The 16,470-nt window shown below is 45.1% G+C and overlaps 1 protein-coding gene across 7 annotated transcripts in view; it reads left to right on the top strand.

Annotated features, from left to right (window-relative positions):
• The window catches only part of SUDS3 (SDS3 homolog, SIN3A corepressor complex component), a 169,630-nt gene that overhangs the window by 11,046 nt on the left and 142,114 nt on the right, over positions 1-16,470 (top strand). For all 7 annotated transcript variants that reach the window (XM_073881045.1, XM_025889406.2, XM_073881047.1 and 4 more), the window contains 5 exons: positions 295-451; positions 8,102-8,197; positions 9,361-9,422; positions 9,569-9,590; positions 10,708-10,813. In XM_073881045.1, the coding sequence (XP_073737146.1) occupies positions 295-451; positions 8,102-8,197; positions 9,361-9,422; positions 9,569-9,590; positions 10,708-10,813 (443 nt within the window). The remainder of the gene's footprint in view (positions 1-294; positions 452-8,101; positions 8,198-9,360; positions 9,423-9,568; positions 9,591-10,707; positions 10,814-16,470) is intronic.

The raw sequence follows: 16,470 nt of genomic DNA, 5'->3' as shown, positions 1-16,470 counted from the left end.
TAAGTTTTAACATAGAAGCCATGTGGTGTAAGAGGCGGAAGAAAGGAAATACTGAGTAGTAAGCTGGGTATGCTCGTAAAGACAAGCAGAAGTCGTATGGTTCAATTTTATGCATTTGTTGGGAAACTTGCTCCCAGACATCCCGTTACTGCCAGTGCACGTGTGAGTGCTGCTGTCCCACCTTTCTCGTAAAGGTGTTTTCTGGGCCCTTGAGTGCAGAGCCATACTTGGGAGTTGGAGCCCTGGCTGAGAGGGCCCCATGGAACCCTAGCCTGTGTTTTCTCTTTTGCTCAGACTGAACAGGTGGAGAGAAACTACATTAAAGAAAAGAAGGCAGCAGTGAAAGAATTTGAAGACAAGAAGGTGGAGCTGAAAGAGAACCTGATTGCTGAGCTAGAGGAGAAGAAGAAAATGATCGAAAATGAAAAGCTGACGATGGAGCTGACGGGAGGTATGAAAGCATCCAGAGCAGGATCCTGGGAGTCCTGTGGGGCGCCCGGAGGGGTGCAGCGGTCCCTCCTCTGTCCTAACTCCGTTCCTCCTCTGAGCGGAGCCAGCCGGAAGGAGGGTGGGCTTTGACAGGTTTAAGCTCTGTCTGGTATTGGCTGTGTGACTTTGGTCAAGCCACTGAATATCTCTGAGCCTATTTCCCCCTCTATAAAACGGGGCTGATCAGACCTTGTCTTACAGGATTGTGGTCAGAAATGTGAGTGCCTAGCAAATGTGTGTAACGGATGTTCAGTAAATGTAGACCTTTAGTCGTTGCTGCAACTGCTGGCTTATGCTTTATTTAATTCCTGGGTCAGCTGCCATTCACGGATGACTTATCCACGTCCCCGGGGGGCGGGGGGGGGATCTCTCTGCCTTTTTTTTTCCCCCAGTCTGCCTTAATTACAGAAAAGGCATTGTCTTCCTTTGACCTAGATGTGAGAACAAAGGCATTTGACTGTATCATCTGTGTTCTTAGATCCCTTCCCCAGGTGTTACTGTGAACATTTCAGGCAGAGTTGGTACAAACTTGGCAGGAGGAAGCTAAACTGAACAAGTTTCCTGTGAAGGTAGTAAAGTTACATTAGACTCTGTGCCAATCTCCCTTGCCTTCTAGTTTTTAAGAATCCGCGTCCGGGAACTCAGCAGGGTCTGGGCAGGTTTAAGGGAGAGGCAATATGGGCTCACTGTTCTGTTGCCGTACGTGTAGACTGATGAATCCTAGAAGGATACAGGGTGGGGAGTGGCCTGAACTCGATATTTGGGAACTTGGCAAAATTTGTCAGCGAATACTGCGAGACAAGTCAGTGGTGAGTTTGTCACCTCGGTGTATAAGCGCATGCTTTCTGCGCACCCCCTGATTTCACTCTTGCCATGTACAGAAGGTGCTGCGGCTCTGGCATGTCTGATTTTAGTAGCGGTCCATAAGAGATGCACTGTTAGCACATGAAGTCCTTGGGGGAGGACTTTAAATATAACAGTTGAGAAGTGGTATTTCCCCTTCTGTATTTCTGGTGCTGTGACCCAGCATGGCCCTCCATTTGACATAAACTTCTGGCCCCAACCCCCATGAGAGACCTATGAGAATGATGTGGTGTGTCTGAAGTGGGTGGGGGGTCTGATTCTTGAAAAATCTCTCTTGTATCTCTCTCATTGAAAGGCTTTGGCAGAAGGAATTAATTCCTTGAAGGCCTCTGAAAGCGCTCAGAAATGTTTTTTTGGTGAGCATGAATGCTAAAATAGCATCTTCAGACAGCACTGTCTTGTTCTTGTGGCCACGCTTTGTTGATTAGACCGCTAGCCCTGTGCTGCCTTGTTCCGTACCAGTCTGCCTATTTTCTGACCTGTACACCGTTTTCTTTGACGGTGGCTGTCTCTGGCTTTGATGCCTCATCGCGCTCTGCTAGAGCCACCAGATGTTCAGGAGTCTTCATTAGGCTAGTGGGAAATATTGTCAGTTTATAGCTGCTCCCTTTCCATTTGCAGGGAAGAGTATCATCACCTTACCTGTGATTTGGCATCCTGATTATTGACAAGCAGTAGACATTGTTTGGCCAGGCCGTTTTGCAGCCAGAATCTTAACTGGGACGGGAGGCACCTCCAGTGACTGGGGGCTGAGCCTGCCAGGGTAGGAAAGACAAATAAATGCAGGGAAGTCATTTGTTACGCAGTAAAATAGATTACACAGTGCTTAAAGCTGGCCATGGGCATTAAATGTACCGATGTCCTTCCTCAAGCCATTTGGTACCCTTGGTATGGAAAGCTGTGCCAAGGTAATGATAGAGTGTCGGAAGAACAGGCGCTGGAGCTAGAAGGGTAATTAGCGTTTCCACAGATGGTGCTGCCACGGGGCTGGATTAAAGGCCTGATTGCATTCCTCTCATTGAGTGACTTATTTCACCTTTGTGGATTGATGCCCAGTATCAGTGTTGCCTGGCGTTGCCCGGAAAAGCTCTTTCTTAAAATCTCCTCTTCTGGTTAAACGTGAAGATCTCTCGAAAAACAGCGTTGGAATTAGAGGTGGCTGGGAAGCTTAGACCAAATAACCCATTGGGAATGGGGAGATCAAGTGACCTGCTTTGTCTGAACGGGACTGAGAGCATTTGCAGACTCTGTGGGAGTTGGTGGGAGGTTCTCTCCACTGCCCACACCGCTTGAGAAGAACCTAGCAGTTTGTGCAGGTGGAAAGGTGTGCTGTCGGTAAGGAGACTGGGATGAATTCTCCATCAGTGCTCCCCCCCGCCCCCCGCTTGGGTGTGTGTGTGAGTCAGCTGGGGGTCTTGGTGATGTGTAGCTGCTGCTTCAGCGGATCTGGGGTGGAGCCTGCGACCCTGCATCTCTAACTGCCTCCCGGGGGCTGCTGATGCTGTTGGCTGGACGACACTTTGAGTAGTGAGGGTGTAGGTGGACTTACCTGAGTGTGAGTTTTCTCTGCAGTTGAACACCATCCTTGTTCTCTGGACAGCTTTGGCCTGAGGGAGATGGGACCCTTTGTTCCTACCCTGGTTGGGCACTGAAGACCTGACCTTGACTCTTTTCTCACCTCTCCCCACCCATCTCCCAACAGGCACCCGCCGCCGCGGCCATTCCTGATGCTGATGAGCCTGCCAGCCCCTTAGAGAGGGGCCTGCTTGGCTTTGCTCTGGGCCTCTAGGCTCGCCCCATGTTGCACTGCACCTGGTTTGGGGGTAATTGCCGATCTGCTACAGTGGTCACTCTGCGGTGGCCTTTTTAATTTTTTATTTATGAGAGTGCAAACCAGTGTTGGGGGGGCGGGTAGGAAGATCAGAGGGAGAGAAACTCAAGCAGATTCCCTGCTGAGTGTGGAGCCCAGCTCCGTGCTCTGATCTCATGACCCTGAGATCATGACCTGAGCTGAAACCAAGAGTCAGATGCTTAACCAACTGCACCACCCGGGTGCCCTGATATGTATATATTTAAGTTTATTTATGTATGTAATCTCTACGCCCAACATGGGGCTCGAACTCATGACCCCAAGATCAGTAGTCACATGCTCTACTGACTGAGCCACCCAGGCGCCCCAACATTCTTTTTCTTAAGGATGCTCTTTTAAACTGCAACTGATATTTTTTCAGTAGCTAAACAAGTATGGGTTGGTCTTAATAGTTAAACTGTGTTCACGTGAAGTTTTTACTGCATTTGTGTGCTGTAGACAGGTAAGCTGCTGGAGTGAATGACTAGGCCCAGAGAAGTGTGGAACCCAAGGCCGGTAGGAAAGTGCTAATTGTATGGTAATTGCAGGTAATTATTGTTATCGGGAGTATGTCTCCATAGGGACAATGCTGTGACGGCTCTGCGCAGCACTGATTCAGCCTGTGCTCCCATTTCTTAGCCAGCATGCCCAGTGTCGCCTGGAGAGTGCCTGTGTCTGTCAGGTGTGGCTGTTCCTGCCGGCCTTGCCAGTGAGCAGAGCAGGAGGATTTGCACTATTTTCACGTAGTTGAGGTGGTTCGGAGAGGAGCACTTGTTCAGTGTTTCTGTCTCCTGTCCCCGCCCCCCGTGTTTGGTGTTCGGTTAGATCGCAGATAGTATCCCCACGGAAGCAAACCCAGGAAGGGTCCTAGGTTTGCTGAGAGGCTTTCTGATTTAAGTCAGTTAGAGTTGTGTTGGGCTTGTCTGTGAGGCAGACTGATTTCCTGCTTAAGTGCCTTCTGCATGGGTGCCACGCTCCAAGGTCTGGGTGCCCCTTCCGGAAGTTTGATTTTTGTGGTGGATGCAGATTGAGCCCCTTGGGACTCTCGCCAAACTCCAAGGACCCTGATGTAATAAACTCAGAAGGCCAGTCTCTTCTCGTGAGAAGTGGAACTTCTGGGTGGTTTCAGATCCAGGTAGTTAGATATCCTTTCTCTCTGTGAAAAATCTAGCTCAGGAGGTTGGAGCAAAGTGAGTGGAGTAGGTAATCTGCTGTGTAGTTTTGGGGCTGTGATACTTACATGGTGGTCTTCCCCACGAGTCCCATCTTCCACCTGGACCACTGGCCAGGACTTCTCCCCATGCCTCCTCTCCTGGATGGTGGTGGGGACAGGCCAGTACATTTCAAAGGCGTTTTCAGATCACCTTCCTTCTGCTGAAGTCATCTTTTGGATGAAAATTGATTAGGTTATTGTGGTGGCTAGGCTAATAAAATGGATTGATTTTTCACTATTTCGTAAGAAGACTTTGATTATATTTTCTGATCTATGAGTGATGCGGGTACGACTTTCTGAGCTTACTAGCCATGATTAGACTAAGTTATTCCCACATTCTCTCAGCTGTGCCTTTACTTGGCTTACTTCCATCATGTATTGCCCACCCTTCCCACTCCCCAGACTTGGCAGCCCAGAGGGCAGGGCGCACTGGGCCATTGTCTTTGGTGGACAGAACATCCCATGATGCTCACATGCTAAATGCTCCTTCTCCAGTGGTCTTTGGGTTGGGTGAGCTCCCTTTATACCTTATTTTCCGAATTAGGCATGAATGTTACAAAGCCTCACAGCTGACATCGGTTGTCCTCAAGTATGTAACTTCATTCGGCTGTTTACACCTTGACTTTTTGAAAAGATTTTTCTATAGTGTTTTCCTGGCTGCAGATGCGGTAATAAAAATTAGCATCGATTGAACTCTTGCTACGCCAGGCACCATGTTTAGGGCTTTCCTGGTATCATCTCCTGTAAGCCTCCCAACATTCTGTGGGGGAGGTATTGCTGATAATTCCATTTTATAGGTGAAGAGAGTGGAGACAGAGTATTTATGTAGCCCGCCTTAGGTCACAAAGCTGCAGCAGGGATTCACACCCCCTGGCCAGTAAGTAACTGGAGAAGAGTGTCAGCTCAGTGGAGGGTGAGAGATTTCTTGTAGAGAGGACGGACTGTCTCCCCTCTTCACTTTTTTTTTCTTTTTCTTTTAAATTTTTATTGTTATGTTAATCACCATGCATTACATCATTAGTTCTTGACGTAGTGTTCCATGATTCGTTGTTTGTGCATAACACCCAGTGCTCCACGCAGAACGTGCCCTCCTTAATACCCATCACCAGGTTAACCCATCCCCTTACCCCCTCCCCTCTAGAACCCTCAGTTTGTTTTTCAGAGTCCATCGTCTCTCATGGTTCGTCTCCCCCTCCGACTTACTCCCCTTCATTCTTCCCCTCCTGCTATCTTCTTCTTTTTCTTTTTTCCTAACATATGTTGCATTATTTGTTTCAGAAGTACAGATCTGTGATTCAACAGTCTTGCACAATTCACAGCGCTCACCATAGCACATACCCTACCCAATGTCTATCACCCAGCCACCCCATCCCTCCCGCCCCCCACCACTCAGCAACATCAGTTTGTTTCCTGAGATTAAGAATTCCTCATATCAGTGAGGTCATATGATACATGTCTTTCTCTGATTGACTTATTTCACTCAGCATAACACCCTCCAGTTCCATCCACGTCGTTGCAAATGGGAAGATCTCATTCCTTTTGATGGCTGCATAATATTCCATCGTGTATATATACCACCTCTTCTTTATCCATTCATCTGTCGATGGACATCTTGGCTCTTTCCACAGTTTGGCTATTGTGGACATTGCTGCTCTAAACATTGGGGTGCACGTACCCCTTCGGGTCCCTACATTTGTATCTTTGTGGTAAATACCCAGGGGTGCAATTGCTGGATCGTATGGTAGCTCTATTTTCAACTGTTTGAGGAACCTCCATACTGTTTTCCAGAGTGGCTGCACCAGCTTGCATTCCCACCAACAGTGTAGGTCCCCTCCTCACTTTTTCTCAGGGGCAAGTGTGTTTGTCCTCCTTCCTTCTGCGCCCTCTCCCACGTACACCTTTACAAATAAGTACTCAACAGATCTGTGGTTCGCATCACTTCTTCTCTGTTTATAGGGGGTAAAAAAAAAAAAAAAATCAGTGTTGCCCATTTCCCTTCTTAGAGCAACACACAGAAGTGTCTTTTGACTTTGTCCACATGATTATTATATACTCGCAGATCGTGCACGTTGCTGTGGTGGAAGGGCTGCGCTTGGATTCCGTAAGGCTGTGCTGTGTGCTGTGCTGTTAGTGTGCGTGGTCATGAATGACCACGTCGGGCTTGACCTCATCTAGTCGTTCTGCAGGGAACGACTCTGTCGAGCCCCTCCTGTGTGCCCGAGCTACTGTGAGGTGCTGGGGTGGAATTCAGGTGTCCCTGGGGAAAACGTCCCATACAGTGTGGTGCTTGCTAGCAGAGGTTTGTACAGAGGTTTGCTCTGGTTGCTTGGAAGAGTGTGTGACTCTGGAAGCCATCATGGGATGGGGAGCGTTGAACTGGCTTTCAGGGGATGTTGTGTAGGAGTATGCCGGGCAGAAAAGAGGGGGCCGGGTAGAGGGGACAACGTGTGAAGGCTTGAGGGCGTAGTAAGGCAGGTGACCTCGGGGGAGAGACTTAGCCAAAAGCTCTCACACAGTGTTTGTGTGAATGAAGGAGGGGCAAGACCAGAAAGAGACTTGGCTTTTCTTCTGTAGGGTGTGCTGAGCCGTAAAAGTATTGAATAAGAAGGGGGATGTGTAGAATGATCTGATCTGTGTCTTAGGAAGATGGCTCTGAGGGAGGTGAGACCAGGACGAGGGGACAGAGCTGAGAGGTGGTGTAAGGGCAAAACTGCCCATGATCTGGTGAACATGATGTTTGGGGGAAGGAAGGTACGTCACAGTGACGGATTCTGACCTGGCTGGGAAAAAAAGGGACAGATGTGATTTCCCCGAGACACGGGAGAGGAGGCAGCCATGGGAGGTGAGACAAGAAGTGAGGTCACTTGGGTCACTGAGAGTGGATGGTGTTGGTGGGCGTAGGTAGCCATTCAGAAGGTCGGAGGAGCTGGCATTGGCGATGGAGACTCACTGGGACAGAGGCTGAAAACTGACTGGACTCCTGTGGTCACCAGCAGAAAGGAGCCCAAGGAGGCAGATCAGGAGAGGAGAGATGTGTGCGGTGGTGGCTAGGGGAGGAGAGATTTTAAGGCAAGGAGAGTCAGCAACAGTGTCAGGCTGCAAAGAGAAGTTAAGAAGAATAAAAGAGACTTTATTATGAGCCTTCATTAGATCATTCTTGATAGTCAAGTAGCTATAAGAGGTTATAAAACAAAATGAGAGAGTCCAAGGTTGTAAATGAACAAGTCCTATAAAGATGTTGGCACTGAGGCCCGTGGCCTCTCAGAGTCTTGTGCATGAGTGCGCTTCAGTTCTCCCTCCATGGGAACCGCAGGAATTGGTTTACCCAGCTGATCCAAAGTTTCCTTCTGATCCCGAGAGCCTACCATTCTGTGGCTTCTGAATTTGAGGGAAGAGGAGGAAAGTCCTAGTTTTTGGGATGCTGGAGAGATGCTTCCACAGGTAGACTGCTCGGCTGAGCTGTATTTCCGAGAGGGGCGTGCGCTTAGGCCAGCCAGTCTGAGTCTTCTAACCACAGCCCCCTCGCTGATGTCTGATATGGGTGTCTGGCTTAGGCCAAGTGTGAACGAAATGTTCCCAATAAAACAGTTCTGATTGGGTGGCTGTGGGGCAGATATTCATATAGTACAGCGATTCTTACTTCAAGTGGGAATTGGATAGATTTACCCATTCAATTCTTGCCACAGATTCTATGGAAGTGAAACCCATCATGACCAGAAAGTTGCGGAGGCGACCAAATGATCCTGTCCCCATCCCAGACAAGAGGAGAAAACCCGCTCCTGATATCCATCTGCATCAAGTCTTAATTGCTTTTTTTCTTAAGACTACTGAATCCTTTGCTTATCCGTTTGCTAGAATATACATGGCCGTTGTCCTACAGAAATTGTATGTGATTGGCAGGCATTTGTATTTATCCCTGCGCTAGGGAATAGCCAATTTTTTTAGAAGATTTATTTATTTGAGAGAGAGCGCAAGCATGAGCACAAGCAAGAGGGGCAGAGGGTGAGGGAGAGGGAGAGGGAGAGAGAATCCCAAGCAGGCTTCACGCTAAGCACAGAGCCCAGTGTCGGGCTCGATCCCATGACTCTGAGATCAGACCTGAGCCCAAACCAAGAGTCAGCTGCTTAACTGAGTCACCCAGGCGCCCTGAGAATGGCCGTTTTATTATTGAGTCCTCGATTGCTGCTGCTTCTGGTGGGAGGAATTTGTAGAGAACAGTTACTTGGAAAGGCACGTCGTGCTGCAAGGTCAACATGGTTAACATTTGGAGATTCAAGGACGACCTCAGATTTCACATGCCTTAATTTTTCTACTTGTAAAATGAGGCCAGTAATACCTGCCTTTTGTACCTCCATCATCTATATCCCGAAAACAGTGGAACGCAAGTTGTTAAAGCAAATGAGATTTCAGTCTCATAAAAAAGCCCTTTAATCATAAAAATGGGAGGGGGAATAGGGCACACACGGCAAAATTCTGTTTCTATCCATGCGGAGAGGATAAGTAGCCATTTATACAAAATGATTCAGTTGTCTGCCACCAAGAAAGGGTTTAACTTCAGGTTCCTTTGCACAACTGAGAGTTTAAGTTATGTGGGAAGAATAAGCCCACGTCTGTGTGTGTGTGCGTGCACACACATTGCAAGGCTTCAGATCTTTGGAACAGAAGCATTTCATAAATTGAGGAAGTTCTCCTCCTCCTGTGTCCTGTGCTCTCATTCTTGGACTTACTGAACGACTTAGAGATGTTTGAAAGACATTTGTGGGTTCTTTTACGTACCTGGGCACCACAACATTCAGTGGAGTCAGTAACTTCTGAGAGGCAAATGGTTGTAGGAAGAGCATCCGACAGAGTCACGCTGTAAATCCTAAAATCCTGGTACCGTTTTGTTGATTTCTGCTTGCTTGGAAACCATGCTTCTCAGACACGTTCCTTTAACTCTCAACACCCCAGCTAAACTATTTGTTAACAGACGAACAGATCATGGAGGATCTGAGAACGTTAAATAAGGTACAGTTTGATTTCTTTTTTATTTATTTGAAAGCTTAGGTTTATGTCATTCGCATATTACTTGTTAAATCGTTTTTGATACCTTTGACACTTTACGTTGCATCTGAAATGATCTGTTCTAAGATTTCTTGTTGTTCTTCCTACAGCTTAAGTCACCCAAGAGACCAGGTAAGTGCACAGTGTTGCTGGTATCTCTGCCATCTTTTTTATCACATTGTACGAAAAGCATGCTTATACCTGACAAGGAATTGTTGCAGTTTTCAAAAATAAAACGTTCATCATTTGCCTAGGAGTAGTCATCATGAATACTGAAGAGAACCTTAAGTGCCCTCTCCCCTGATTTTTTTTTTTTTTTTTTTTTTTTACTCTGCTATGTTAAAGTTAATTTTACTTTTTCCTTGATTTCTTGTAAAAGAGACATTTGATTGATAGGCTGGTAAAGGTTTCCTTCTGTGTAGGCATCAGGCATAGATTTAAGTATACCTCCATTTCTGGAAATGAAACCAGAAGGATTTTTCAGTATTACTTGCTTTGTGGAGTGAAGTGCTGGGCACCGCTTGTCCAGTGGTGCGTCATGGCCTGGCTCTGGTGAGGGATTCACAGTCCCAGCTTACAGAAGAGGCCAGCCCAGTGTTCGCAGTGGTTCCTTCCAGAGTGGCACTTGAGAGTCCGTGCTAGGCTGCAAGATAGAATTCTGGACAGGCAAAGCATTGTTACTTTTTAAGCACTGTGATTACTCACATGTCTGTCTACTCACCAAGCCTCGTGGAAGGAAACAAGATTCTTTTTTTCTCTAAACAATTTCCTTCTGAGAGCCACCGTGGTCCCCAGATAGGTCCCGTGTTTCTCAAGGCATGATGGGGAGGGGGTTATGGAAGTGTGTGAATTTAGATCCTTTGAACCCACTGTAGTGCTAGCTCTACCTAGTAATAGATAGTTCTAGAAATGACTTCGGATTTAAAATGTTAAAGAGATTTTCCTAATTCTTGCCTTTCTGGGCTTCTGATGATCCCTTGGGCAAATCACTTCGCCTGCCTGCATCCCCGGTTTCTCCTCTGTTCAGTGAGGGTAACCTTTGCCTTGCCTACCTCACAGGGCTGCATTGAGGAGCAAGTTAGGCGAAATATTTTTTTGAATTTTGTTGAATTCTCATTTTTACACCCCTAAGGACTTAGTGATCATGATTAGTACCACCTTTTAATAGCATCTCAGTTCAAGCATGTTAGTTGTCAGACCCATGTGCTTGTTACACGCTTAGTCATTGACATATCTTTGGTTCCGCCAGCATCCCCGTCCTCTCCTGAACACTTGCCTGCCACACCGGCAGAGTCTCCAGCCCAGAGGTTTGAAGCTCGGATAGAAGACGGGAAACTGTACTATGATAAAAGATGGTATGTTGCGGAAAAACAGATTATTCGTTAAGAGTCTCCAAAGAACCCATGAAAGAGGGCTGGGGCTCTATCTCATTGTTCCCGAGCACGGCCGCTGCTTAGCTTACATCGTACTGAAGTGGAATAACATTTCAAAGTTTGCATTAGCACCGGGGCGCCTGGCTGGCTCAGTCAGTGGAGCATGCGACTGTTGCTCTCAGGGTCAGGAGTTTGAGCCCCATGTTGGGTGTAAAGCTTGGTTTAAAACAACAACAACAACAACAAAAAATGTGTCAGGAGTCGTTTGATCCATACTGCTCATTCGATCTCCGAAGGCAGTGTTTCCTGAAAACATGTTCCTATGGGAGCCCCCCTCCTCTGTCTGTGCTGCTGGCATCATACTAGAATTTGCAGGCTTCTGTCTTTGGGGCTGCCCCTGTAGACTGAGGCCAGGGCTTATGTCCCTTTCTGCCTTCTCTTAACTCTGCCCTTGTGCACCAGAATGAATAGGTGTTCTGTGCAAAAAAGCAATTTGTGGTCAGATGAGTCTGGGGGATGACCATGTTAGTTAAAGGGTTTCTTCGCTCTAGGTGCTCTTTGGTTCTCTGATACCCTCATGTGCGCTGCAAATTTCTGAGATGTTATCAAGTATTACTTATTTGACCCAGGGTGCCCTTTTTGCATGCATCGTCCTGCTATATGAGTGTTCCAGGAAACATACTTGGGGGGAATTGAATCCTCAGACATTACCAGTTTATACTAAAGACAGTTTTTTTTGGTTTTTAACTGCTACCTGCGTAATTTTATTTCTGAGCTGCATGGGAGTATATAGGTATGTTAAATTAGTTTTTTAACATGCCAGAAATATTTGAGAATAAAGACAGTTTAAAATTGTCAGACCACCAGTGTTTTCCATCAGCAAGGAAATTGTAAAGCAGTGTGAGAGAACTTGCAAACTCATTCACTTGTTCATTCAATAAACATTACTATCTGCTCTGTAGCCCCGGATTCTGCTAGGTGTTAAGCCATCTAGATCCTACCTCCTTGTTACAGTTCCTTTAATTCTGACATATTCCTTTATTCATTGTCCATATGCAGGCATACTCAGTTTAAGTCTTGGTGGACACATTTGCATTCTGAATTTCCACTTGTTTGTATGGAGAATGTTTATCTGGGGTTACTGTATGTTCTCTGTAATTATCATTTATGATGGCTGTCATTTTTAATGATGTTTTGAGTTTCAATATATCAACCCAAAGTTCCAAAATTAGAGTAATAGTTATTTTGAATTGTTTGAGCTTTGCTAAAGAAGAAAAACCCCAAGATTGTTAGTTGATTACCTTAAACTATTATCCTTCTGAAGTTGGCAGAAATGCTTAGAAATCTAGTCATGCCCAAAATAAGTCCGTTCCACCAAAATATTAGATTAGTGAGTTAATTACTCAGTCGATGGTGAAGGCCGCCTCTATGAGCCTGATCTTAGTGACTTCTGCCCCTCTCATTTGACTATTTAGTTTTCTTCAAAAAGACTAGTTAGTGTATCCTGACATTGCTTCTCAAAGCATATCGCCACTAGGTGGCAGGCCCTAACAGCTCAACACACTGAGGGGCAAAATAAGATGAAAAATGTTTCTAATAGTGAAAACCAAATAACCCTTAAAGATCAAGCCCACACATAAGAACCGTCTTCAAAAATGATGAGATTTATCACTAACATTTTTACGGATCTGTGAGTCTTAAAGCTGTGTGATATTTCAAATGGTGTTCATTTTGTAATTGTGTTGCTTCAGATCTTCTTTCTGAGGCTTAATTTTTAGACTTTATGAGACTTGTCTTGAGGGTGAAAATGCAGTAAGAGAAAATTCTTGTTTTTCCAAAGAAGGGATCTACGGTGCCTGGTGTTTCATAACATAAATAGAGTGGTCACTTTTGCTCTGCTAGACCTCCTGAGCATTTTGAGTGAATTTCGCTGTCTTTCTCATAGGGGCTGCAGAAATTTTGAAAAGAAGGTCTCTGGGAGCATTTTCCTTTTTCAATGAATTTCAAGTTGCGTGTTGTTGAATATGGAGACTGTTCTTTTCATCTGTATTCTGTGTTTTTCCTTTTAGCCTTGGCAGTCATAGTTGATGACACCTTTGTGGGAAGGTGTTTCCCTCCTTTCCCTGCCACATTTGGAAGGTGTTCGTGGGTTCCTGGCTCACGCTCTGACCAGTGCATAGCTGGCCTCATCTCTCACCAGGCTCAACTTGATGTTTAGCCTTTGTGTCCTGTCAGCTGGGAGGCTTTCATTCTTCCTTCTTTTTCGCCAATCACGGCCTGTGGCTGAGAGGTCAAGTGAACCACTTTATGGTCTCTCCAGTGGTATGGAATATTTGGGTGCAACGGTACTTCTGGCAAAACATGTTTCATTGAGTTTTAAATGACTTCAGCAAAATGAGTGTGATTCAGGCTTCCCATCTTGGCATGAACACTTACCAAGCTACATTTCATTTTGAAAGATAAGCATCTTCACTTTGCCTTGGTCTGGTAGTGCTTTTAAGGCATTTTATGTCCTGCTGTAAGTTTTCCTCACATTTTGATTTGGACTAATGACCCTTCTTAAAAGTACCACGGAAGTAGCTGATATTTTAAAATAACTAACTAATGGTGCCGGCAGGCTGGTTTATCTCTCCTCACTTTCTCGGGCTGCTAATGTGAATCAGGAATGAAGTCCTCCCCGCCCCCCAGCCTCCGACTGACAAAGGCTGTTAAGACGGTGAATATTTACAATTGGCATTGGGACTCCTTGAGGTTCCAGAGCTTAACATGGTAATTCAGTTTTTTTTTTTTTTTTTTTTTTGGGAAATGAAACGTTAATATCAGGATTCCCAATAGGATACAAAATTAAATTAATTCTACCCCCTCCTTTTTGACCCACCTTTTGAAGAAATTGCCTTCTTCCATAATAGTACTGTTGATTCTAGTTCATTGGGTTTAATAGTAGAAGCAAAGCTCTAAGAGCTCATTTATTGGGATTCCCGGGTCAGGAGGTCCCATTAGTAGTAAAGTCAAGTCAGTTTGACTTTGGGGCTTGTTCTCTGAGGCTATTTAAAGTATTTTTTTCATCTGAGATGAGTTGCAGCTTATAAAATGGGTTACTTGGCAAAAAAATGATAATGTACATTTTTAGCTCTCTTGCTTTTTAACAGTTTTTAACAGTTTTTATGTCTATATTTTGAATTCTCTCCCCCTCTTTTATTAGTCTTTAAAAATTAAAAAGTAAATTTGTATGTTAAGGTTATCCTATACTTTTTAGTTTCGTCTTGGAAATATGAATGCTAATTTCTGAGGATTTTTTTTTTCCCCAGAGAATTCAGATAGTTGAATAGATTTGATATCCAGGGATAACAGTTCCCCAAGACTGTGTGTATGAGAATCTGGTTCAGGAGGATCTGAGATTCTGTTGGCTTGGAAGTGGGTTGTTTTGGGAAACACGCAGGCCAGCTCTGCTGTGGAGCAGATAGTGACCAGTGGTGGACATTCCAAGCCACCACCATTTGGTTACCCCAAAGCAGGCAGATTTGGGAGGTGGCCAGACCACCTCCGGGGGAGGTGGGGTGGTAATAGGCCAGATCTTATTGTTACTTCTGGTATTCATTTTCAAGCCAGTCAGAGGTGTTAGGGTTTGGGTTCTGCACACATCTGAAGGAAAATGCAGCACATCTCATGAGAATTGTTTGACTAGTCTCCCAGAGTTAGCTGTTGTCCTTGAAGACATTAAGATGTTAATTTTAACATCAAGTTTTGTTTTTACCCATCTTTGTTATTTAGCTTTTTCCAAAACCGTGACTTATTTAATTTTTAATGAGTAATAACCTTATTTCAGAAAAAAGAAAGCCATGCAATGAAAAGAATACCATTCTTAATTTACATTTCATATTTCTAGAAAGTTGTAATACACATTTTATTATACATCTTAACTACATAACTTTACCCAACTTTTTCTGTGTGTGTGTGATACACATATAACATGTGTTTTTTTTTACAAGCACAGGAATGTAATGGACATAGATTTCCCCCCTCCACTTGCAGTATATTGAGCATGTTTCTACACTAGTAACATACTCCTTCACCACACTGTGACCTTTTTTTATTAAAGTATTTAGGAAATAGTATCAGAATGACTTGAAGCTAGGTGGATGCTTTGTGTCTTTATCTCATTATTTAATAACTCACAGTCCCCATAGAATAACTTCGAATGTTCTCCCGCTCTGTAATTTTACTCTAACCATCACTCAAGATGTTACTATTTACATAGGAAAGTTGGCTTAGGTGTGGGAGGGCAACGGGAATCTTTGAGTCACGCTGTGAACTAATTCAGCCTTTCCTCATGCACTGTATACTTCAGACCTTGTGATATTACATATTTAGCATAATGAAGGTCCCCTGACCCAGTTTACCAACTGATCTCTGGCCAAAAGCAGCTTTAAAGCTGAGTCTAAACCAATCTCGCTGTTCTAATTGCATTTATGATTCAATTTCTTTTAACAGTGTTTTCAGGAAGTAAATTGAGTTGGAAACCTGAGTTTTCAGCTCCTAAGTAGCAGGTTAAAGAGTGCTTAGAACCTAGATTGGAAAAAGCTCATTGTGGGAGTGAAGTACATCTCTTTACTGTGATATCCTGGCAGTAGATTATTTATTATACCAGTGAAATAGTCTGCCTCCCCACCCCCCCGCCCCCCGAAATAATGATAACATGCCGTACTTTGCTGGGAGATGCATTTTGGTAGAATTTGCAGGAGTTAGTGTGTCTGCTTTAGCCAGATCTGTGCAGCCAGAATGAAGCAGAGGTTATGTTCCTGCCTGACTGGGGCTGGCCCCGGCCAGGGCTTCCAGCAAAGGCTCGGCTTGTGTTTCCAGCTCTTGTAGCCCACCAGCTGCTCCTTCTTCCTGTGGAGCTGCTCTTGTCTCATTTGGGCTTTGGCCCTGGCTTCCTCACTTTCATCCTCAGCCTTACCTCTGAACTTGGAGAAGTTGAAGGTGGTCCTGTGCTACAGGCCAAGAGGATGGATACTGGGGCTGAAATGGAGTGTCTGGTCTGCTCCATGTAAGGCAGCTCTCCCAACTGACCAGGTCAAATCAGACCCCCTGGGGTGCACACCCTGACCCTCCAAACCTCGCATGGTTAGTGCTTGCTAGTTGTGATTACTCAGTATTCTTCACGGCCACTGTATTTGAAGCTATGTGATTGCAGGGACCTTGTGGTCCTGTTCACTGTCCACCTCCAACCTCCAGCATCCTCAGTGCTGCACAGTGATTAATGAGTATTTGCTGAATGAGTGACCAAAGAAAGAGTTGAATTTGGCCTGCCATCTTGTGGATGACTTAATTTGGACATATTGAAAATAAATAATAGATCGGTTGTTCAAACCCTGCTATTTATTTTGTCCGCCCAAGCTTCTTCAGTGTTTGGGGATACGTGGAAAGTGGGAACAGGTTTTATTTTGAAAAATTATAATTTACTTTTTGATTGAATTGGGGTGTATAGTCCAAATAAAAAGTAAGCATGGAGTTCGCTTCCCAGCCTTTCCCCCACCTCCCTTTTCCCTCTGTAGAAGGACCAAGGAATATAAGTTTTAGATTAGGAGGTCATCTCATCTAATTGAAGGGTGGAGCCTTCAAATTAAACTTGAAATCCA

This window comes from Callorhinus ursinus, unplaced genomic scaffold (assembly GCF_003265705.2).
Source record: "Callorhinus ursinus isolate GAN/ISIS: 27379988/994484 unplaced genomic scaffold, GSC_fseal_2.0 scaffold41, whole genome shotgun sequence".
Taxonomy (NCBI): Eukaryota; Metazoa; Chordata; class Mammalia; order Carnivora; family Otariidae; genus Callorhinus; species Callorhinus ursinus.
Note: the sequence above shows the minus strand (reverse complement) of the source record. Positions and strands in the feature narration are given on the sequence as shown.